The following is a 25,327-nucleotide window of genomic DNA, read 5'->3' on the forward strand; positions in this document are numbered from 1 at the left end:
TTGAACAGCTGCACAACATTTTCATGACATGGCCTGTTCAGTTTGGGGTCTGCTGTGAATTTTCAGGCATTTATAGATTTTGAATTTAGATATTGAATTCAATTTGAAAAATAATCCTAGTAACTGGTGTCAGTCCAAATCGCACCATCGTTCATGTTTTAAAAACCTCATAACCCGCAGTTATTTAAAGAGCTCTCTTTAGATTCTATGATTGTTCAGTAGCGTACATACACATCCAGTACTTATTCATTCAATTGAGTTATTCAATGAATACTACATCTTAGCATCCACTAAAAATCACACCTTAAGGAAATCACGATTGCTAATCAGGGACTCATTATTGCATTATTAGATTGCTTTTTTCCCCTTTTTAAGAAGCATTTCTTAAAGGCTTCATCACTATCTTGTTTTTATAATACTTTCCTGGCCAAAATCCAATTTTAAAACAGGGGGAAAGGCAATGAAAGCTAAACATTTTGAGTAAATTAGCTGTTTATGTTTATTATATGTGTGCTATTATCGTTGCACATCACTGATTTCCCAATTTCCTCATTCAGTGCTGTTTACTTAGCCCTAAGCCTCTCATTTCACCTCGCTGATAATGCTTCAGCATAACGCAATAAATATATGAACAAAAAGAGGGTTTATTTACAAATACGAGAGGGGAAAACTACAATTTTTATCTTAAGATTTGTACAACGACAGATGAGACAAGCGAACAACACTATCACAATATTCCTAGATCAGAAGAGACACATTAATGGGTGAACTATGAACTGGTTTTGCATTTGAACAAAATGAGAGTTATCTTAAAGCAAGAATGCTGTCGGAGCTTTGAATATTTATTTATTTATTTTTTTAGAGGGGGGGGGGGGGCCGATCTCGGGCCTTTTAAGATCATGCCTTGAAGCACTTTATGCTAAGTTAATTTACCCAAATATATCCACACAAGAGCGCACAACATCAACAACGCTGTTAATAGAAACCTGCTGATCCATAACAGTTTTGGAGTTAGATGTTTACTGGGGGCAGTGCAATATTTACCTTAATATCAGTGATCGATCAGAGGATTTGCAAGCCGGCATTAGGCGTTTAATTATAATTGCATCAGGATAGGTGTTGTAGTGGCAGCAGGATTTGAATAAGGTCACATCTCCGGCTAACCTTGCAAGTGTAATGCTATATTAAATGCCACTCATGTTAAGTGTGTTGAAACCTTTCTGATGCAGTCACTCTGTAATATAAAGGTTAAATTGAAAAATGTCCCCTCCTGAACACAAAGCAAACCATGATTGATACACCTTAGAAGGAAAATAAATGTTAACAGGCCTCCGCTCTAAACTCCCAGCTTTATGAGTGATATGTATTCTAATAGAGTGTTTGGATCACATTTAGTCAGACCTTATATAAATGGGAAAGGTCATTCAGAAAGATTAGGGAGATTTGGAGAAGGTTAGACTGCGCTTGTCTGACAGTTCACTAATATTCAGTTATGTCTATTCAAATATTCTAGCTTTCAGTTCACAGTTTTATGATTTTAATAGCCGAATATCTAATCTCTTTTAGAACATATAGAGAATGTTTTCTCAAATCCTGAATGTTGTAGACGGGGGAAGAAAGAGTCTTTAAGTAATATTTTCAATGATTGCTGCTTTATTGCCTTATATTGGCAGTCAAACAATATTTCATAGATCCCAGCATTGCTTTCTCTTATAACGCTACAAATTTAACAGTTATTGTGATTATTGTTTCATATACTACTTGGTCACTAAGCTTGTTTGATTTTGACTAAAAACTAATGACCAAACCAAAACAAGGGCTATTATACATTGTGATCGATTCAGCAGAACAGCACATCTCACTTCTCCCGGTTTGTCTAAAGTTTAAAGATACTTTCAAATAAACAGAGATCCCCAAACGAAATGACAAAAACACCCCGGAGAGGGCTTTAGAGACGGAAAGCTCTGGTTTTGCCCGAGGGAGCATATGCTTAGTCTATCAGTGATTGATACGGATCACAGACTGTCAAGGGCCAATGATACACATTATAAACAACATATGTAAACAATAGAGTTGTTCAGCAGTTGTGCAGTAAGCAGGAAATGCTGATTACACCAACCCCATAGCTATGTTAGCGCATTTGTTTGCAAACACTTCACTGACTACAAACCCGTGGCTGCAACACCAACACACCTCAGGTGAGCATGAGTTTTTACTTTTTACATTAAAGGGGCGGAATGAAAAATGTGAGTTATGGTTGGGTCACCCTTTACAATAAGGTCTCATTAGTTAATGCATTAGCTAATATTACTGATAATAAGCAATGCATTTATTATAGCATTTATCAATCTTTAAAATATTTGTATATGTTCATGTGAACTCTGGTCCATTAAATATGAACAGATACAACTTTTGATTTTATTAATGCATTAGTAAATGTTATAATATAATGTTATTCTTTTTAATATTTAATGTTAACAAATGGAGACTTATTGTAAAGTATTGCCTGCAGTATGTTTGACATTAAAAGTATGATTGATTTCATCAAAATCAACTGTCTACCCTAGTGAAAAAAAAAATATATATATACTAAAATGTATTTGAAATACATTTATTTCATGCTAAGTATACTACACATACATTTACATATTTATGTGCTTAATAAAAATACCCTGCAGTTGTACTTTTGGTATACATATACTGATAAATTAGAACAACTAACTTTGTACTTAATGCACTTTAGTAGTGCTGAAGTCCAACTAAAGATATACTGAAGTATATTTAATTGTGCTAAAGTGGAACTATTACAATACTTCAGGTACACTTTAAATATCTTGCCTTTAAAGACTGATATTATTCAAAGATCATACAATCCTCATCAATAGTGATATTAAAACACATTTTAGGTTTAATATTAAGAAACGTGCATTGTGCACAAGTAGTACTCCAAATAAAGTTTAATTATAATTTTTAGTCTTAAGCAGCATGTTAGTAAATATGTCAATAGATTTGAACTATACTTAGTATGAAATTAATGTATTTTAATCATATTACTCTTTACTAGGGTATGCCTTCAAAAATGTATGATATGTGGATCTTTTCAAAAAGAGCATTATTCTATATATATTATTATCATTAAATATTATTATACTTCTAAATCACTATATGTATTTCTATTTAACAGCATTGCTAACATGAGCGACAGCAGGTTACTGACAGGAGCACTAGCACACAATAAACTGCATGTGCCTACTGACAAGCCGATTTGCATTGTGGGAAAGACTGTTTGCGCACTATACACTGTAAAAAAAACTAAAAGTTGTTTCAACTTAAAATAAGTTGTTATCCCGCTGACTTAAAATTTTTCGTTTTTAGTTAGTTACTCAATGTTGATTTAAGGGACAACTGGAATATTTTAGTTGACTAAACTAAAAATTTTAAGGCAGCGGGGGTAACAAATTATTTTAAGTTGGAATAACTGTTTTTTTTTTTTTTTTTACAGTGTAGAAGCCTTGAAGTTTTTTGACTGTTTCAACATCAGGGTATTTACTGATCTGCATCCTATGGTTTTTGTTACATGGTCCAGAAGTGTAGACTGAGATGTTGTGGCTCCAGGTGGTGGATCACAGCTCCAGCTTCACTGTTAGGGGCTCTGAACCCGGGCAGAGGGTCCGGCGTGGAGAGAATGTAGTCAATGCTGAATTTGATCTCGGGCTCAGGTTTGCTGAGAGGCGGGTTGTTTTGGGCCGGTCTGTGACTAGTGTTCACAGGGCAGAAAGAATCTGAATCCGTGGGTCTTAATGCAATGCCCTGATGAGTGTCCATGGCAAAGGGTTCGGCTGGCTCCTTCAGACCCATTTTTACGTTGCGTCTACGGCGGCGGCGACGAAAGTTGCCATTTTCAAAGAGGTCCAGCATGGACTCGCAGCCTGTGGCAAATGTCCAGTAATTACCTTTTCCTTTCTCATTACCTTCCGTACGGGGCACCTGAGGAAAACAAATAATCAGCAGCCAGTTACACCAAACCCCTAAAGTTAGGAAAACCATTAGTAATAATGCCTTTACAATTATAACTATGGGTTTTCTTTACTATTTCTTAAACATTTATTGTAGCTGAGTACAGATTTCAGAACTTCCTGTGGTGCACAGTGTAACAAAATCTGGTTATGTTTATATATTGGATTTTTTTTAATTTTGGTACTTCAAGTTCACGTTTTAACATACACATCATACCTTTATAAAGCAGCTGTTTAGAGAGAGGTTATGACGAATTGAGTTTTGCCAAGCCCTCTGGTTGGATCTGTAATAAGGAAATCTCTTCATGATGAACTCGTAGATTCCTGATAGAGTAACTTTATTCTCTGGGCTCTGCTGTATAGCCATCGCTATTAGTGCAATGTAACTGATAGAGAGAGAGACAGAAAACCCATGTCAGAGAAAGAGTAAGAAAAGATTTGTCCCTTCAAAGAGGTATCCCATAATTTAGGGTTAACAAGCTTATTTGTAATCATTCATAAACACACAGAAATAATGGATAGAATATTACGAATATGATATACTTTAAATGTAAAAATATACTTAAAATATATAATTAATATACTTTAAATGAAACTCTATTAATATTGATAATGTTGTAAGAGACTCCATATTGCAAGTGTGCTCTGATCAAGCCAACAGCAGACAACTTTTTATAATTGCTTACTATAATTATAATTATTAATACATATTGCTGTAATTATAATGTGTGTATATATATATATATACATATATACATATACACATTCACATATATACATAATATATATTCATAACAAAAATTATTTTATATAAGAACCTTTCATTAATTACTTATAAATGTTATTACCCTCTGTACTGCTTGACACTTCGTTAATGTACCAAATTTAGAAATACATTTTGAAATATAAAATAAATAAAAAATATCATAACAATAATAATATTAACTAGTATTTAATTTAGCCCAATTTACAAAATTATTGCAAAAGTGCTCAATAAAAATGCGCATTTATTAAATTAATACAAAATTAATAAGTAAATAAGGCTATTACTACTTTTTATATCAAAGACAATATAATATAATATAATATAATATAATATAATATAATATAATATAATATAATATAATATAATATAATAACAATTAAAATAATAATGATAATAATGAAATACCTGTAAGCTGGTCGACACACTTTCTTCTCTTCATCAGTGCCACATGAGGGGTATCCTTCTCCATCATAGTTAAAACAGTTATAAGGATATTGCGAACTGTCAAACATCATCAGAAGTCCAGGGTGGCAAGCCTTTATGGTTTCTAGTAATGAGAAAGGCTCTAGCTGGCCAAGACAAATGAAGCAGCTCTCATGAGAAGTGTTTGTGAGTGTGTGTGTGTGTGTGTAGGGGAAGTGACCGGCTGCTGCTCAGATGCTCATATAATGGGCGTACATGACTGGAACTACTGTAAACGTCTGAACCCGGGGCGTGATCAACAAACTCTAGTCACTCATTCACTCTTTGATTCTGGGTGGTCCGGTCCTACTCGAGATTGGATGTTTTGTTTTGTCATGTTTCTTTTTATAGTCTGATCCTCTTAACTGTAATTGAATGACGAATGAAACATTAACAAACATGTTTCTCGTGTCTTTAGTCTGAACTCTTTCAGGTTGTGTTGTGGCCCCTTGAATCTCTCGGCAACAACTCTTGGCTTCTGTAGATGCAATCTATAATGCGGCATAATAGCCATAAATTGTGTTTCCGTGACTAAAAAGGGGATGTGTGTTCAAAAGAGCAATAAGTGGCATGAGGGACCGAGAAACACGAGCAAACAGCCCGCGGTGCGAGATATCTGTGTGTGGCCTCAGATTGATCTCGCTTCCTTGTTTGGACACATGCTGCTCGGACATCTGGGACCGAACTCATTCGTTTTTCTTTTTAAATTATACACTAAGTCAAAAAAATGCAATTGATTTGATATTCTAGCAGGTGAGGCTTGAACAAGGATTCACGTCCCGTTGTTTTGCGTTCGTTCGTTCGTTTGTCCGTTTAAAATGAAGTTTACAAACGCGTGATCAGACAGATATTTGCGCTCATGTGGCGTTTCCTGTCTGAGTGCACAGAGAGTGCGATCTGATAAAGGTCCCTGCGGAATCCCGCTCCGTTCCCATGACGCCGTTTCCTCCGCTGGACCGTCTGCGGCTGCTCTGATTGCTGCAGTCCCTGTCCCCCCAGACCAGACCACTCCACACAAGACCATTACTGCACCAGCAGAAAAACACTATGCACCAGGGGCAGACATTAACCAGGGCTTCAGGCAAAACTGCCCCAGATAGGCTAGTTGAAAGATAGGGGGTAAAATGACCCTGTAGTTTCTCCATTTGTATCGAATGTAACATTTAGGCTAATATATTTCATTAGGAATAGCTTGCATGCCTAGGATGTATTCCTGTGAAGTGACCTGCAGATGTCAGAATAAGCTTTTAACGCTTTTCTTTTTCTTTCTTTCTTCCTTTCTTTATATTTTAAAAATACAAACTACATTAAAATACAGTAATGTAAATGTCTTTATTATATCACAATACATTATTTAATAATGGTTCGTTCAATTAATATTGATTTTATAATAATATACCAAGTCATAACTGTTATGATTAAAGCCTTATTGATTTTATTAGTAGCCTATTTAAAGAAAAACAAAATTGATTTAATATTCTGAAAATATTTCATCATATTTTTTTTACAGCACTATTTAGATGCTCACCAAACAAAAAACTACATGTAACACTTTATAATAACTCTGCCATAATTTACTTTAAAACATTATTAATGTTTGCATTGCTTTTGCACCACATTTTGAAAAAGTATATATATTTTTTTCAGTTATTGAAAATATCATCTAATTATTATTAGGTTCTATTTTAAATACAGTCTCATTTTAGCTTAATGTATTAAATACATTGGGACAGTGGCCTTCAAGTACAGTGGGACAGCTTTTAATTATCATACCATTATGAGCTAATACATAAAGAACCATGTCATAAAACAGTTCAGACATTTCCTATCACTTTAATTGTAACCACTATAGCGTAAAATGTTTCTACGTGGCCTCTGGTCATTAGCTGGTCTTGATGATTGATCAATTGGAACTATTGAAACAAACGTCTACATTTTATCACTTTGCTTTTATTTAATTGCTACAAAATCACATTTAGCAAAGATATTTTCTGTAGCCTAAATGCTTTTTAGTGATAATGTCTAATTTTTCATGAAAAACAAACAAACAACAACAACAACAACAACAACAAAAAAAAAACAGTGAAAAGCAGTGTCTATACAAAAAAATAAAAAATAACATCCCCAATGTTAAATTAACACTGCTGGCGTTCATATAATCAGTGTGGATTATACTGGATAAACACCAGCAGTGTTAATATAATGCCTGTGATGTATTCAAAAGTATATAATTTTTCAAATTAAATTATTATACATATATGTGACCCTGGACCACAAAATCAGTCTTTAGTAGCACGGGTATATTTGTAGCAATAGCCAAAAATACATTGTATATTAAATAAAGATCATATTCCATTAATATATTTAGTCAATTTTCTACTGTAAATATATCAAAACTTAATTTTTGATTAGTAATATGCATTGCTAAGAACTTCATTTGGACAACTGTAAAGGTGATTTTCTCAATATTTGGATTTTTTTGCACCCCCAGAATCCAGATTTTCAAATAGTTGTATCTCAGCCAAATATTGTCCTATCCTAACAAACCATACATCAATGGAAACTTATTTATTCAGCTTTCAGATGATGTATAAATCTCAATTTTGAAAAATGTACCCTTATGACTGTCCTTTATATTAAAAAAAGAACATCTGTATAAGACCATTTGCTTAATCTTTGTTTATTGCACCATAACCAAGGAGAAGAACTGAAACAAAAGTCCCAATAAAAGACAAAATATGACAGCAACAGCAAAACATACTTTATTTCTTTGAAAATGTGAAAATACTAACTGTACATATAAAGAAAACAACAAAACGTATAGAACTGTGGTGTAGCCATGGTATGATAAACCACATTTATTCTGCTGATTACTCTGTCATCTCCACAACCGAGTATTCAAGTATATCTCTAATTGCACAGGCACTGAATTCACATATTTACACAACTTTTTCAGCAGTAAGTAGAAACGTGTAGATAGGGTACGCTTTCCTGTAGCTCAAATAGTAGAGCATGGCGCCAGCAACGCCAAGGTCATGGGTTCGATTCCCAGGGAAAGCAAGAAAAATGTCAAAACTGTAAGTTGAATGCAATGTAAGTCGCTTTGGATAAAAGTGTCTGCTAAATGCATAAATGTAAATGTAAACGTGTTTCGTAGTACAAGGGCTGTAGAGAGCTCAACATAAACACCAACATCCTTCCCACCCTCAACTAAAAAGACACTAAATGTTGCAATGTACATGCTATACATCCGCTGAAGCATATCATATATACAAAATTATACTAAGAAAATAGCTCCATCAGCAAAACTAACATGACCTCTATGCTTCTGCCAATGACTTTGGGCTACTAAAACCCAAGCGGTAATAATGCTTCAGTTAACTGTCATGTACTGTTTCTTTAAGAGCTGAGTAGTTTCTAAAAACATTTCTTAAAATCCCAATTTAATGTAATTATTCATTTTTATTTTACTATGGTCAAAATTCTGCAATACAGTGCTAATTCAGAAACAGAGGACTAAAGATGTGTGACCATCATACCATCATATAGATCTAAAAGCAAAACATCATTCACATACTCCACAATAAAACTGTTTTTTTAAAATTTGACTTTAATAGCATGAAAATTCTACAGTGATTCATAGATTTTACATTATTAATCAGTATCCTTGTGCAATTTAAGGGCTACATTTTTAGGTCACGTGGGTGGACAATAGCAGTCACACTCGACAATATTGATTATTGATATTCAAACGTTCAGTTTCTGATATTGCCTGACATATGACTGAAAAAAGATCTGATATGCTGGAAATGATGTGAGTTGTTAAATTTTAAGGACATTTCTCTGAAATCCAGTAAACCATCAACTTTTTTCAAACATATACTGCACATTGCTATTTATCTACTCACATTAGCACAAATACTGGACCTGGTTTAATGTACTAGATGAATCTACCTCTTTGATTTGTAACAGAATTTATGAATGGCATGTTTGGAATAATAAATATGGAACTCAATAAATAACCTCTGATCAGATAGAACATGACAGACGGGACACTTTTGGGAGAAAACGCACATTTCACTCAAAGCATTTTATCCTAAATAAGGTCAAGAAAAATGCATTGCTATATGAAAGCACAGTTCCTCTCATTCCTCCTTGGTATGGAGAGAGTATAAAGAATTGTATTTGAAGGCTTGAAAGTCCATATATATTCAGACAAAGGTGCACACGTCATGTACAGCGGTGAGAGAGTTTGTGAAACTGTAGTTCCTGATAAGTTTGAACTGAAATGTCAGCTGAAATGTTGCCTCCTTTAGCTGCAAAAACATCAGCCAAACATTCATTGTATGTCCTTTGCTTATTTCTTGAAAAAACGAAATAGTTGCTATAACTTTAAAGTTCAAATAGTTTCCCAAAGGGACAGCAAATACTGGTTAAATGGTGTTCTGTAAAAACATGGAAATATATGAATTTTTGTTAGCTATTTATTTAGATCCTTTATAACAGTGGTTCTCAACTGGTTTTGCTTTGCATCTCACGTGAGACAATATGTGGTAACACAGAACCAAAGGCTAAATAGAAAAAGAAACCCATTATTTTTATCAAGTAATAATGATAATAATAATAATATTATTATTACTTGGGCCCAATAATATTCCAAATTATACAAACAAAAGCTGAATAGGATCATTTGTTTTTACTATTGTTCTTTAATAAACTAAAAGTATTATTAATAATCCATCAATATATATTTATTATTATTTCTGTTTTATTTGCATTGTATTTTATAAGCTGCAATCATAATACTATTAATAATTTTTTAAATTATAATTATTTTATTATTTGCATTTAAGAGTTGATTTTTCTTTGCTGTCTACATCAGACAAGCCCATTTTAAGGTGACAGTCCACCAGTTGAGAAGCACTGCTTTACAATACTGGCTGTTACATGTGAAGATCAGCTTACATTTTGGATGTAGGACTGCAGAACACTGTCTCTTTCTCTGTCTACTGCGTGTCTTTATTTTAACACATGGTCCATTAGTTGAGGAATGAGTCTTTGGAATTCACTGAATTCAGAAAAGTTTATCAACAAGAGCATCTCTTGCAAGACGTTCATGGTCTGTAGTGGGACTTCAAAGGCACCGCCGGGGGCACCTGATCAGTCTGTGCCCACTACCTTTGTGGGGCTGTGCCCGTGTTCAAGCCCTCCATGAGCAGGTCATCCTCTACAACGTTACTGTAGCCCTCCTTCTCAATGCAGTCGGCCAGTACCTGGAGCACCAGGCTCAGCCGGCGGTCCATGGCCTCCAGATGAGGCCTAATAAGGATGGGCGACAACGTATCAGTCTGCAGACTTTCCTCCATCAGAGCACTCAGTTTGAACTCCTCCTTAGCCAACAGCTGAAGCCGTAAATGAGTGGACTTCTTCACCCTGAGTCAAACAGAATCACCAACCAAAAACCACCAAGTCATTTCCAATCATTAATGTAATAATTTATCAATGCATTTTGTCATGAGATGAATTAGGATGAAATTAGGACATTTCAGGATATTAGTGAATGAATTAGGATGAAATTAGGACATTAGGAAATGAGTGTAATGAGTGTTAATAAGTGTTTGCCCACTTTTTCAGCAGAACTGGAGTATTTTTTTCCATTTAAAAAAAAAAAAAGTCTTTGTTAAAGCGTTATAAGCCAGGAATCACTCCAACCAGCTATGAGTTGAATCACAACATCACAAAACCTTGATTTGAAGCAAAAAATGTATTTAAAAATCAGGCAAAAAGACAAAGGTACAGGACTGTGTGCTTTGACAGCAGATGGAAATAACTACAATAACAATTCCATTGTGAATGACATAACTGAATTAAAAAGATGGTTAAATTAAAACTGTTCATTTAAAGTTGCTGATAATATATATGACAACAATGTATTTTATGAAGTTTATTGCAAAATATACATATATACAAAGTGACTCTGATTGGAGGAATTATCTATACTGCATTATGGGTAATGTAGTTTTTACCACAAATTAATTAAAATAATAGCTTTAGCAAAACATCGATTAACAACCTCATAGTCCACAACAGGTGTTTATAAGTTCGTTGTTAAAATCAAGAACCTGAATGTTGTACTCTATTACAATTAATCACATAATAGTAGAATAGAATAATTAAATGACATTTATAAAACAGGTAAACTTTTATTGATAATTTCTACCATACAAATAGTGAAATGCCTGTTAAATGCTGCTTAATTTGACAGCCTTGATTCAAACTTTCTGAATTTTTTTTTGAAGTGATTGGACAAATATTGAATAATAAGTAATAAATAAAGCAAATACTAACCTGCAGCACTGACTCAAAGGCACCAGTATGGAGAGCTCATCATGAGAATGTTTACCAAAGCTGGAGATGAAAAGCCAAATCAGACAGAAATACATTTTTTATGACAATACTTCATAGCATAAAAAACTAATATTTAAAAATAATGAATTGAGGAAGTTAAAGAAGTTAAAAGTTAAGTTGAGAGTTAAAGAAATCAAGATAAAATGTCTTACCCTCTTCCATTATCGAGGTGAATAATGAAAGTTTCATTTCCAAATTTTTCAAATGTCTCATAATGATGACGATCCATATTTCCTTTGAAGATATATAAACATTATTGTTTATAGCTTAAATTGCTTGATTGAATTTCAGCTTCAATTCTGCATTCAGAAATAAATGATGCTCTTCTGGGAAATCCTCTTACCCATGAGGAAATCAAAAATGGTCATGTCTATGATGTCCAGCAGGCGTGTGCCACTGTCATAAGGTGGCGTCTGCTTCACCTCTTCACAGTAATCTGGATCCACCTCCCACCTACAAACACACACACACACACACACACACACACCTCATTAGCTTACACTAACACACACACACTGTACGATGAAAAACAGCACAACACGATGAAGGTCATTGTAATAAGACACTAGAAGGCTATCATGGTATCTGAAGAGAAACTGGATAATTAGAACTGAGCAGATAAAACGTTGCATGTTTAATACCCTCATATTCAGGATATATCCTGTAATTCAGCCTTTAAATCAATTATTTAAGCACTGTGTGAAAGTGTTTCATGCTAAGACAGATAATCTTTAACATTTAAATATACAAACACACACACACACACACACATACATACACTGCTGCTCAAAAGTTTGGGATCAGTAAGATTTTTAAGCAGAAGTCTCTTCTGCTCATCAAGGCTGTATTTATTCAATCAAAAATACAGAAAAAAGAGTAATACTGTCAAATATTATTGCAATTTCTAATATTGGTTTCCTTTTTTAATATACTTTAAAATAGAATTTATTTCTGTGACACAGCGCTGAATTTCCAGCATCATTACTCCAGTCTTCAGTGTCACATGATCCTTCAGAAATCATTCTAATATCCTGATTTATTATAGAGTTGAAACTGTTGTGCTGCTTCATATTGTATTTTGGAACGTGATACTTTTTTTTATTCTTTGATGAATATGAAGTTAAAAATAGCAGCATTTGATCAAAATAGAAATCTTTTCTAACAATATAAGTCTTTACTATGACTTTTTATTCATTTAACACATCCCTCCTGAATAAAAGTATTCATTTCTTGAAAAAAAGAAAGAAAAACTATACTGATCCCAAACTTTTAATAGCATTGTATATTGTAACACAAAATGTCTTTTTTAAATAAATGCTGATCTTTTGAACGTTTTATTAATCAGAGAATCCTAAAAAAAATATCACAGGTCCCCCCAAAAAAATGAAGCAGCACAATGGTTTCCAACAATGATTATAAATCAGTATATTAGAATGATTTCTGAAGGATCATGTGACACTGAAGAGTGGAGTAATGATGCTGAAAATTCAGCGCTGTGTCACAGAAATAAATTATATTTTAAAGTATATTAAATTAGAAAACTGTTATTTTAAATTGTATAAATATTTCACAAAATAGTTTTTTTTCTGTATTTTTGATCAAATAGATACAGCCTTGATGAGCAGAAAAAAACGCTTTAAAAAACAAAACATCTTACTGATCCTAAACCTTTGAGCAGCAGTGTGTATATATATATATATACTTGAATTGAATTTATGTAAGTGTGCTGTGTGGTCCTCACTCTGCTTTCTTGCGTTTATGGTAGGATCGTCTCCAGGGGTTTCTCCAGGTCCTGCGCTTGGCCAAGGCCAGGTCGGGCAGAAATGCTGCTAAAGAGCCCTCGATCTGGTCAGGCTTCCCACACAGAGCATGCTCAGTGGAGCAGTAGTACGAACATTCACCGTAGAAACAGATGTTATTGGCTGGAGGGATGATAGGGTGTAATAAAACAAACCCCATAAAATGATGACACGTACAGTTCATATTTATAATAATTATTTTAAAGTCAACATTAAATTAAAAATGACCTAATTTACTTCAGTAAGGCATGTTCTGCCCTTAATGTGCATAATTTCATTAAATTAAGTGTCTTAGTATGTAAATATAATTAATCAAAAGTAATTAATATAGCAAATATGATTAATCCTCCTTAAGCATTTAGTAAAAAAGAAGAAAGATTAGATTAGATTTTTAACTTTTACTTATTGCATTAAACGTTTTTGTCTACTTTACAACACTGTCTGGTTCCTCTAAAAGGAAAATCACACTTTTAAACAATTTCAGAGAAAATTATAATTAAAAGGATGACTAATAAGACAAACATTTTTTCACAAATTAATCAAAAAACATTTTTGTTGAACACCCTGTTTTCACCTAGAAACGTCACATTATTGTATTGGTTGTGATCAACATATTGAGTTTAAATGATTATTTTTAATCATGCAGACTGGAGTAATGGCTGCTATATCACACTATAAATTACACTGTAAAATATATTACAAAAGAAAAATGTTACTTTAAATCAATAATATTTCACATCGTTATTACTGTATATTTTACTGCATAAGAGACTTTTTACAAAACATTTAGTAAATCTTCAGAAGGCTAGTGTATATTTTTCAATTTCAGCCTATAAAGGGGATCATGGCACAAATCTGAAGTTGGTTTCAAATGAGGTCTCGCTTGAAAATTAATTTACCAACAGCGCCATCTACTGGTTGTTTACAATAGTAAGAGAAAATCAGTCTCCTCTTATAAGGTTAAACAGCACAGAGGAAAAAATATGCAAACTATGATAATAATAAAAAAAGACTTGATCTTGCCTCAATTAGGGTTGTATGAGTCAAAACTCTTCATTTTAATAAGTTCATTAACTTCACCTTAACACTAACTGATAACCTATTCAGTGCTTATCAATTGATGGCAACAGAATAGAAGTGACTGCTGGGTGTTCAGTACCTGGTGAAATAAAAAAGGTTCTCCACAGTTTTTTGTCACGGGTCACATCTCGTATCTCTTTGGTCATATTCACCAGTCGCCCAGTCGCTGGCGGCACTCGACGGAAATCCAGGATACTGTTGATCAGAATCAGAATCAGAATCAGAATCAGAAGAGCTTTATTGCCAAGTGTGTTTGCACACACAAGGAATTTGTCTTGGTGTTATGAGCTTCCAGTACAGAAAGTACAAACATAGTGCAGACAACATATAATTAAGGTGATAAAGAACACTAATGAAGAGAATATACAATAATTAAGGATAACAATAGTAATAAAAATAAAAATATACAGAAAAGAGACATGACCATAGACAGAACTGTGAATGTGCATGTGTCCTATGTACAGATGAAGGTTTGATGGGTTATTTACAGATGTACAGTACCGGGGTGTGTTATGTGTTGTTCAGGTGGGATACGGCCTGGGGGAAAAAACTGTTCTTGTGTCTGGCTGTTCTGGTGCTCAGTGATCTGTAGCGCCGGCCAGAGGGCAACAGTACAAAGAGAGAGTGAGCTGGGTGTGAGGGGTCCAGAGTGACTTTCTTAGCCCTTTTCCTCACTCTGGAGGTGTAAAGTTCTTGGAGGCTGGGCAGAGGGGCGCCGATAATTCTCTCAGCAGTCCTAACTGTCCGTTGTAGTCTTCTGATGTCTGTTTTGGTAGCTGAACCAAACCAAACAGTTATAGAAGAACATAGGACAGACTCGATGATTGCAGAGTAGAACTGTTTCAGCAGCTCCTGAGGCATCAAAAATGGTCATGTCTATGATGTCCAGCAGGCGTGTGCCACTGTCATAAGGTGGCGTCTGCTTCACCTCTTCACAGTAATCTGGATCAATCAGTGAGAACTTTTTTTGTTTTCATAATACATTACACAGATCATACATCACATACTAGGTTCACTGCTGAGTTACAGGACACAAATTAGTGTAAACATCATGTGTTAGATAAACTAGTTATAATTATTTTTTTATTTATCATACTGTGTACAGATCACACACACACACACACACACTCACATTCATATATATATATATATATATATATACAATTTAAATAACTATTTGCTCTACTAAATTTATTAACATAAAATACATTATACATAATGCATGATGTTATTAACATACATATACATAATGTTACATATAACATTAGTAAACTAAATTGAATTAACTAAATTAACTTGCAATCAAATGACCACATTCAACCAGCAAATTGTTGGACGAAACTATATAGTATGCAAAATCGGTACTAACTTTAACCAGTAGAGGGCGGGCAAACTATTCTACATAAAATACATAGATTTTGAATAATAAATTAGCACCTTGTTAAGAGATGAGTTTTTGATTTGATCGCAAACCTTTTAATTACTGTATATTTCATATTTCATAACTGAATAATAATACATTTTTATTCATAATTGATTGTATCTTTGGCATTGAACAAAATGAAATTTATTGCTGAACAAATGCATAGGCTTTCTTTCCGACTGAACCAGTTATGAGAGCGAGCTTGGTTTGCTCATCCATGTTTTAAGACCTATTCACCCCGCGTGCAAGTGTATACTGCTGACAGGGCAACTTAGAAAAAATCACCCTGAAAACAACTAATGGGATAAAAGCACTTGAAGCTACTAATTGCCCAGTCATGCTGACAAAGATGACAGAGAGAGTTTGTGTGCAGGAGCGTTTTCCTCCTCTCTCACTATCCGATGTACAACTCAGAGGGAACTGTGGGGCAAATGGAAAGTTGTCTTTACAAACCACTCGTCTCCTTCAATCCTGACTTCCTCCCCAAAGCCACGCTACTGTGAGTGTTTCCCATCGACTAAAATCAGATAATTAATGGTATGTTGTCAGATATAGCCGTGGTAGGCTTGCGAGGACAGAGAGGCCCACTGGGTGATGGTGCTTTAAAATAGAAATAACAACCTGCACTTTTGTCTAACCCAGATGAACTTTATTTAGAATAGCTGGTGTTTTTTTACTTTCTTGGTTTGCGCTTTCTACCCACACACATGCCTGTGTGTACCAACTAGATTTTACTCCCGACCAGATGTGCAGATGGAAGTGGGGCAGAGCAGGCCGGTCTGGGCCGGGCCGGGCCAGCTGAATGATTATATTGTGCCCAAGACCCACAATGGGTTCATTCTGACTCATGCGTACACTGCTGGAGAGGAGAGGTGGAGTGCTTGACAGAGAGCAGCACAGGACAACACAACACGCCAATCAAGGGAGGGATGTCTATAAAGTGGACCAAGGCCATCACTAAAATTCACTAATTGTTATGGCTGGGCCCCCTCTTCCTAGGCACAATGAGTAGAATATATTACAGAGGACATTACACTCCAAAAAATCATCAATTTGTTTTTAAAACTATTCTTAAAAATAATATATTAATAATGTTAAATAATATTTAAATAAAATAAATATGTGAGAAGCAAATTTGCATAAGACAATAAGATAAAAAATGTATTTTTAAAATGTATTAATTATACCTAAAACAATATTATAATATATTATATACTTTTTCTCAAGCAATTTGTGATTTTTGTCCATTGGACCTTCTCTTTGACAGGGCCTGGGACAATGTTTCTGGCTGTCCACCCCCGTCCGATCACATTGATGAGAATGGACATAAACAATAATGGCAATAAATCCCAGAGTCTCAGATCACAATCGGGGAAAATCTGACTCGTATAGCAAACAACCAATAAACTCGGCTGAAATGAGCTGACAAGGACAGATGTACACGGGTTATTGCGGCTGACACAAATTAAAGCCTCTCAATCACTGACATTGATCAGAAGGGTAATCACCTATAAGGAGACATTGTTGGATGGAGCTCGATTGGTGATCAAATACTGACGGATGTGTTTGTGCTCATTCAGAGTGAGTCATTATGTTCTCTCTGGATTTGGTGTTTATGAGTGTTAAACTGCAGGTTTCTGGCTGCTTACTGCCCCGAGATACATTCACATGCTGTACTTTCACACATACATATAAACACAAGTTCAAACGTGCTGAAAACATGCAGGACACACCACAAGTGTTACACGTTCACACGCACACAAAACATTCCTGCGCAAATAAATGCGGCCCCACAGGTTCATATACACAAGCAGGCAAACACTTTTACAAGTGGTATGTGGTGGATGTATACATACACATATATTCAGGGAGGAGACAAACATCTCACACACACTCTATTCATGCCAGAGGCTGACATTTACGGCCCGTTACCTGTCTAGATGATATGCTGCGATTTCAGCATTGTGCCTCTCGAAATCGGAGAAGTAGAAGAAGTCTGGGGGTGTCTCCTGCTCCCGTGTCTGCCTGCAAGGCAAAGGTTAATCTGCTGTAAGTCCCTTTCATCAACAAAGCCATAATCGCAGCTGAAGGAACCAAGAAAACAGAAAAGCAATGTGAGTGACAAATACTGCAATGCTAATACCCTAATGCTAACGACTTTTTTAGACCATGAAATTACTTGAACACAGTTTTCCTTCCTGTATCGATGTATTTCCTATGGAATGAGGTTGTTTGGATGAAACATGTCAAATAGCTTGTCATTTTCTTTTAAACAAAATCAATGAACCATGATCTGCTAGTTGCTATATATTGCTAGTAAGTTGCAAAAAATCTGTGAAGTGCAGACGGTTAGTTTTGTTAGTATTTAGGATTACACTAGCATAAAGCTAACTGACATGGGCCCAGCAGAGGTTGTACTTTCTTCGCCAGCTGAGGAAGTTCAACCTGCCACAGGACTTACTGAAACAGTTCTACTCCGCCATCATCGAATCCATACTCTGAACTTCAATAACTGTCTGGCTCTGTCTGGTTCAGCTCAGCTACCAAATCTGACCTCAGAAGACCTCAGAGGGTAGTCCGGACTGCTGAGCGAATCATTGGTACAACCCTCCCCACTCTCCAAGAACTGTACTTATCCAGAGTGAGCAAAAGGGCTGGTAAAATCACTCTGGACCCCTCACATCCAGCACAGTCCCTTTTTGAACTGTTACCATCTGGTCGACGCTACAGAGCTCTGAGCACCAGAACGACCAGACACAGGAACAGTTTCTTCCCTCAGGCAATCCATCTCATGAACACTCAACAATAAACGTGGAACACACAACTATAATATATTATCCATTCACCACACTCACTTATTTTATTTTTATTTTCTCATTTCTAATTTGCACATACTTGACCTGTACATACATAGTTGTCTATATTATATATTGTGTTTTTGCTGTTTTGTACATTGCCTATTTGGATATTTGTATATTATTCTTGTACTATCTGTGTCCTGTCCTGTTGCTGTCTTTCTGTTGCACTGTGGAGCTTCTGTCACTACAACAAATTCCTTGTATGTGTAAACATACTTGGCCAATAAAGCTCATTCTGATTCTGATTCTGGATTTAAATCCACAAAACTCCTATGAGGTCTTTAAGAACATCCAAAATTATGATATTGTACATGAGCAGTTAATAACAGACCAAACAATATGAAAACAATATCGTTTAATCAATACTTGTAGGTCAATAGAGGACATATCAAGTTCCAGGCAAACATTTCTCTACAGAGAAGAGCCAGAGGAACTATTTTTAACCAACAGCTCGACTTCATACAGTCTCGCTGAAATGCTTTCAGCAGACTCCATTTCAAACATACTTGAGATTTCTCTCTCCTCTCTTCCTCTCTCTCTCTCTCTGTCCGTGAATGCTGTCCGAATGTCAGAACAATTAAATCCAGCTGGGATCTCTCCTTTTCTCAACAGTCTTAATCATGCAAGTAGACGGTTTAAAACAATAACTTTTCTGGGAAGTGAATCATGTCACATCCCAACGTCTTTGTGGCAAACCGAACCAGTCAGAACCGAAGACAAGGTAGCTGGCATGAAGAGTGCCAGCTCTGTAATGGAAACAGTTCCTTATCTTGGCAAAATCAGGTATTCAGTATCATCCTCAGCTGGTGGCAGTCATTCAAGGCGCAGCTGCGAGGCTGACACACTCATCGATCATTAAATAACACAGCATGGGACCTGCCAAACGAGAGTCTCCAACTTCACATTCTTCTGCAGTCCGCTCCTCGGAGTCCCGGATAAGATCGCTCTACTCACCAACTGAGAACCTCTTTTCAGGCAAAATTAAAATGGATTTGTGTTTCTGCCGGAAGAAACAGGCCTACTTCTGCAACGAAACCAGAGGCGTCCTTGTGATGAACTCATTGGACCCTTGCCCCCAGACACTCAGATGTTTAATTGGCAGAGAAGTGTGTACGGGTGTTTCTTTTGGCCCTGTGGACTTTAAGCAAATAAACTCCTCTAAAACACTTATCACTCTCAGTCTCACTAATTTGTCCACTAACAATAACTGGCAGTGTATTTACAATTTATAAATATTTACCCAAAATACTTCTAATATATACTAAACATTTTCACAATATTACAGCCTGACTGGAAAATGCACAATAAAAATATTCTGTTCACAAGAGCTATTTCTTCACACATTACAGTGACTCATAATTCATCTCAAGCTCTTCACTGATTCTGTTGTCTCCTTGGTAAACAAGTACACCAATATTACAAAGAGCTTTAATAAGTGGAAAACTGCTGGTTGCAATAAAAAATTATGTCAATCAACAGGGCCATGGTTGTAATTTGTGTAGTTGCAGCAGATCATAACATTTTCACTCAATAAATATGGTTTAAATAAAAGCTTTAATCATTTTAAAAATGTTCACAATGGATTGTCATGTTTTAAGATTACAAAAAAATACTATCATTCAAAAGCTTGGGGTCAATATGATCTTAATACTTTTATTCAGCAAAAATGCATTACATTGATCAAATTGATGAAGTTGCAGAAGATTTCTACTTCAAATAAATGCTGTTTTTTAACTTTATATTTATTATAGAATCCTGAATAAATATGTAGTGCTGTTTCCACAAAAATATTAAGTTTTCAACTCTGATAAAAATAAGATATGTCCCATTGGGCACCAATCAGCATTAGAATGATTTTTGAAGAATCAGACTGGAGTCTTTGAATGTCTTTGAAATCATTAAATGATCCCAAACTTTTAAACAGCAGTGTATATTTATACATTTTTACTGCATTTTTAAAGAAGAAAAAAAAGCATACAAGACATAAAACAAAAATAGAACTGATATCTGCTAGTTTTAATACAAATTATGATCAGGCATAAGAGTGTCTGAAGAAAACACCTGTGTACTAGTGGCAATGTACCACAATTTCACATTGCTTTAGCTCATAATTTCAGTACCCTGGATACTGCATCAGCCAGTTATCACAGTTATTATGACAGCTCACATTTACTGCAATGTAGTATTGAGTCTCTAAGCACTTATTGAGCACCACTGTGCCCAAGCACTTGACCCAGACAAGGCCTCCGCTGCGGTGACAGCACTTAGCATCTGCACACATCTGTTCTACAGTACGCTTTTCATCAAATAGGATTCCATCAAGGTAAATTCAGTGCTTACCATCAACTCCATAACACAACAGAAAAAAAAAAAACACAAGCTTTTTAAAAGGCGTTGAGACAGCAGCTGATGGCAAAACCCTCTGAAGAGTGTTCTGTGGGAGGAGAAGTCTAAACCCCCTCCTCTCACGCTGGCACTCCAGACAACCTTGTTAAGCTGGAGCTTGAGAGCTCTCATTTATTTCCGTAAAACCCCAGAGAGACACGAGGAAAACAACACTCAACTGGCTGTTGGACCAGAAAATTATAACAAAGGTAACCAGACACAGGCCATCCTGTCAAAGGGTCAAAACAATCCCTGCAAAGAATTCTGTAAAGCTTAGTTTCCTACACTCGACACAAACGACACCTCGGAGAGAGGAAAAATTCCCTCTGTATTAGTAAAGTGAGTTTATGAGGCACTAAATATAAAAACAAAGAAAACAAATGTGTGTGGGAAATTGAAAGCTCAAGGTGATTTTTTTTCCATTCTATTTTCTTCAAACGCATGCTCGGTGGATGTGGTTCACCATAAAAGATGCCATGTGAACGGTCGCCACTCTTAACGTACACTTAAATGTGCCTCAAGATGGGCCTCTGGGATGTGTGCAGACATCTTAAAACCAACTCTGCTGAGAGCAGGATGTCTCTAGTGATCAAAATACGCTGAGAGAGCGCTCTCCATGATCCTGTACTTCAAGGTAAACACACTGTTTACTCCTGCCAGACCGACAGATTATTGGTGCATGCAAACAGGCTCACAAAGACACTGGTATATGCAAGTGCTTAACTGATATAATGGCAAAATTAATGGCAAAATTGGAATAAAAAATTTATATTTATTAGGGATGCACTGAAATTAAAAATTTCGGGCAGACATTCAAATACACCTGGGACAATATGAGGGTGAGCAACAAACCAAATATTAGAGCTGACACTAGGCACTGTTAATTATCCCAAATAAGGCATAAAATATGCCAAATATCAGCCAACCAATTGTCGTGGTTGAGATATATCTGTTTCTCACTACTGTACACAGGCCATGTCTACAGTATATGTAAAAGCTGGCATTGCAAACAATAAAACAGCAGCAGATGAGAAAATTGTGATGGACAAAGTGCAAAAGGTACAGATATCCACAGAAAAATCGGATCTATTAAGAAAACACACGGGCAAACAAATGAATCAAACAGGATACGGTATCTAGGACACTTTATTCTGCCAAATCCCTTTGTTGGCTTTACACTGGACAAACACCAAGAAAACTCTCACAATAGCTGTGAAAGCAAATTCATCTCACAAAGCTTGATGGCTGCAGCACTTGTAAAAGCTTATCCTTAGCATTCTTAGCATTCATCTGTATTGGTCAGACTGTGATGACGAAAAGAGACAAAAGCAATGTTCAAGCAGACACTTAAAACATGCTTCTAGAGCCTTAAAGAGACAGTTCATCCCAAAATAAAAATGCTTAGTCATTATTTACTGATCCTTACATCTTACATCAATCCTGAATGACTTCTTTTCTAGCATAGAACACAAAATGATATGTCTAGCAGAGTGTCCAAGCTGCTCTTTTTCATACCAGCAACGGTCACCATTCACTTTTAGTGTATGGAAATGAACAACTTGGACATTCTTCAAAGTATCTTTTGCGTTCCACAAAATCAAAACGCCATACAGGTTTGGAACAACATGAGAGTAAGTAAATTATGACAGAATTATCATTTCTGAGTGAATTTTCATGTCAAAAGAAAAGCTGTTGGAGTAATTGATAAACTTCACAAGATGTTTTCCACAAGAGCCACTCGGTGACTTTTTGACTGTGAATGATTATCAAACGGAGCATTGTTTAAACTGCAGAAGCCTGCAAAAATGACCTTTGGAGCGAATGTCATGGCAATGGGAGCAAATATTAGAGGAGGAGACACTAGGACTGGAATAAAGCTGCATTTTGTGGCTTGTTTGTGATAACGGGTAACAGGTAATGTCAAGAGGCGGCTCACGTTACAAACTTCAGCAATTGCTATTTCTCACAGCACTGCATAACATTTGAGTTTTAAAAGCCACAAATGAGCAGAAATGCTGGTATATATTTAGCCAGGAAAATAAATATTGACTTTCCACTCTTTTCCATCCTTTTTTTAATTGTTCTGCACCAGTGACATGAAACAAAGAAGGCCAAGTCTGTTTCTAGAAACTTGTCATAGGAAACAGCGGTGTAATTTTTCTTTGTTTGAAAATGTAAGAGGTTAATAATGCTTTTCCATCTCTGAAGGGCGACCTCTCCTGAGTTAGGACTAAGGCCAAACCATTCTTCCTCCCTGGCCTAGAAGTTCTGCTGGCAGGTCAGCGGTGATGTCTAGTATTTAGTATTGCATCTGACAGCAGCGGTAGAGTTGTTGATGGGCAGTGAGAGTGAAAGAGGAGGCTGATGTAGGCCTTGAGCCTGCTTTATGTGAGGGGATATTCAGACCTGCTGTAAAAAAAATTTCTCTGCCTCTGGATGCTGCTTTTGCATCTCTGTTTTATTTTAAGGCTCTGACGAGCTTATTCAGGTACGGCCCTATATTTGCTTACGCACAAGGCAGGCATACAGGTCTGCCATGGAATAAGTCTGGCCAAACATAAGTCTACAATATATACTGTAATGTGCTTGAATGTGAGCGTTAAGGGACCAGTTCACCCCAAAATGAGCATTTTGTCATCATTTACTCACTCTCATCATTCATGTCACTTCCACACTTTTCTTCTTCCACAAAAGTTGTGTTTTGGCACGTATGAGATAAAAAAATAATGAGTGAGGTTTCAGGGAGTGTTTGTGATACCAGTTTCAGCATTATTTTTGCAATCTATTCATTAATGCCAGCAGGATTGGGCAAAATTCAGAAAAACTGAAGAACTGACTCCCCACTGTATGTGAATTTGAATTGTATTGGCCACAACCCACAGAAAGTTGAATGAGAATTTGAATTGGAAATAGGATTTTAAAGAACTATAAATCAAAGAAATTCAACACAAGTGATGCACTCTGGGAATCGTGTTCTTTCATCCAGGTTCGCAAAAACTAATTTGTCATTCTTTCTGTCCATAAAGTCTATGAACATTCACACTTCAAGGCTTTTTATAGTTGGCATGAAATGAAAATTCACCCAATATATTTTCTAAATACATGTTAAATCTTATTGTGAAAAAATGATCTATGTATATGTTTGACCTTGTAATTTGACCTTGTGACTTTTAAACAAAATGTCATAATTGGATCTTCTTGTGAAAACGTCAGACTTCTTATTGATGATGTGTGCAGGACTTCTCCAATCATGTTCATCCGCCTCCATTTTTGAGTGCCATGCCCACATTTTAAAATCCAATCAACAACCACTGCAAAGAACCAAGTCCCACCTTATTTTTTTTTATTTTTCAGTACACTCTACATCACACAACATGGAGGAAAGTATCTGACACTACTTCCTGTTTTATAGTGAATTCAAACCTTTGACAGAATTTGCTATTCTAAAATTTGTTCATTATGTTGATATTAGTTCTGAATGGTGCACAACTCTGCCCAAACAGACAGTCTCACCCCAAATTTCCTCCAGTGTTGGAGCCAGAAGTTGATGTGTTGGGATGTCCTAAACAAGTAGAGCCACAGTTTTAATACTGACACAGAGTCACAGTGTTTAAACTTCTCGTTGTCACGGTGCACACAGCAGGGAGGAACAAGGCACACGTATACAGCCATCAAACACCGGGGAGTAACGAGTAGACCAGACGAAATGGCACTACACAGACAGGACTATAAATACACAGGTAAATTAACGGACATGGCTAGACAAGAATGAACTAATGATTACATCAGACAAGGACAGGAAACAAACCAAATATGGGCATGAAAACACAGGGAGCACGTGGAAACACAAGACACACACAACAGAGGACTGACACTCGTGGCGTCAACCTGCAAATGTTGTACATACTGTAGCTGTCAATGTGTATTAATTAATCCTAAAAAGCTTATGTCACATTTAATTTGCAAACTTGCAAGGTCTCTAAATTATCAACGCTATCAAAACTTTACTATAAAACCTGTTATACACAATCTACCACATGCCTTCTGTTTGATAGTTCATACTTTTTAGCACATAAAATGGCTTTTATAGGCCTATTATAATTCTAATAACGTCCACCTTCAAGATGTTA

The 25,327-nt window shown here is 35.7% G+C and overlaps 2 protein-coding genes across 4 annotated transcripts in view; both read right to left on the reverse strand.

Moving 5' to 3' along the window:
• Positions 1–3,573: 3,573 nt before the first annotated feature.
• On the reverse strand, positions 3,574–5,297 carry LOC306852198 (forkhead box protein L3-like; the record flags this gene model as incomplete). Its single annotated transcript, XM_079388881.1, has 3 exons — positions 3,574–3,987; positions 4,234–4,402; positions 5,188–5,297. The coding sequence occupies 3 exons, from the start codon at positions 5,295–5,297 to the stop codon at positions 3,574–3,576; spliced, it is 693 nt and encodes a 230-aa protein (XP_079245007.1).
• A 2,693-nt stretch (positions 5,298–7,990) lies between these two features.
• The window catches only part of LOC306852547 (extracellular serine/threonine protein kinase FAM20C-like), a 43,726-nt gene continuing 26,389 nt past the window's right edge, over positions 7,991–25,327 (reverse strand). Inside the window, exons 4-11 of one of the 3 annotated variants that reach the window (XR_013782627.1) lie at positions 17,887–17,979; positions 14,611–14,726; positions 13,394–13,574; positions 11,996–12,105; positions 11,805–11,886; positions 11,593–11,652; positions 10,210–10,677; positions 7,991–9,689 (exon numbers count right to left, since the gene is read on the reverse strand). Coding sequence is in view for 2 of the 3 variants with exons in the window: in XM_079389454.1 (XP_079245580.1) it covers positions 10,419–10,677; positions 11,593–11,652; positions 11,805–11,886; positions 11,996–12,105; positions 13,394–13,574; positions 14,611–14,726; positions 17,887–17,979 (901 nt within the window). In the remaining variant the exon portion in view is untranslated. Of the gene's footprint in view, positions 10,678–11,592; positions 11,653–11,804; positions 11,887–11,995; positions 12,106–13,393; positions 13,575–14,610; positions 14,727–17,886; positions 17,980–25,327 lie in introns of all 3 variants that reach the window. The other 2 variants (XM_079389455.1, XM_079389454.1) reach the window with 2 other exon arrangements.

This window comes from Barbus barbus, assembly GCF_936440315.1.
Source record: "Barbus barbus genome assembly, chromosome: 32".
NCBI lineage: Eukaryota > Metazoa > Chordata > Actinopteri > Cypriniformes > Cyprinidae > Barbus > Barbus barbus.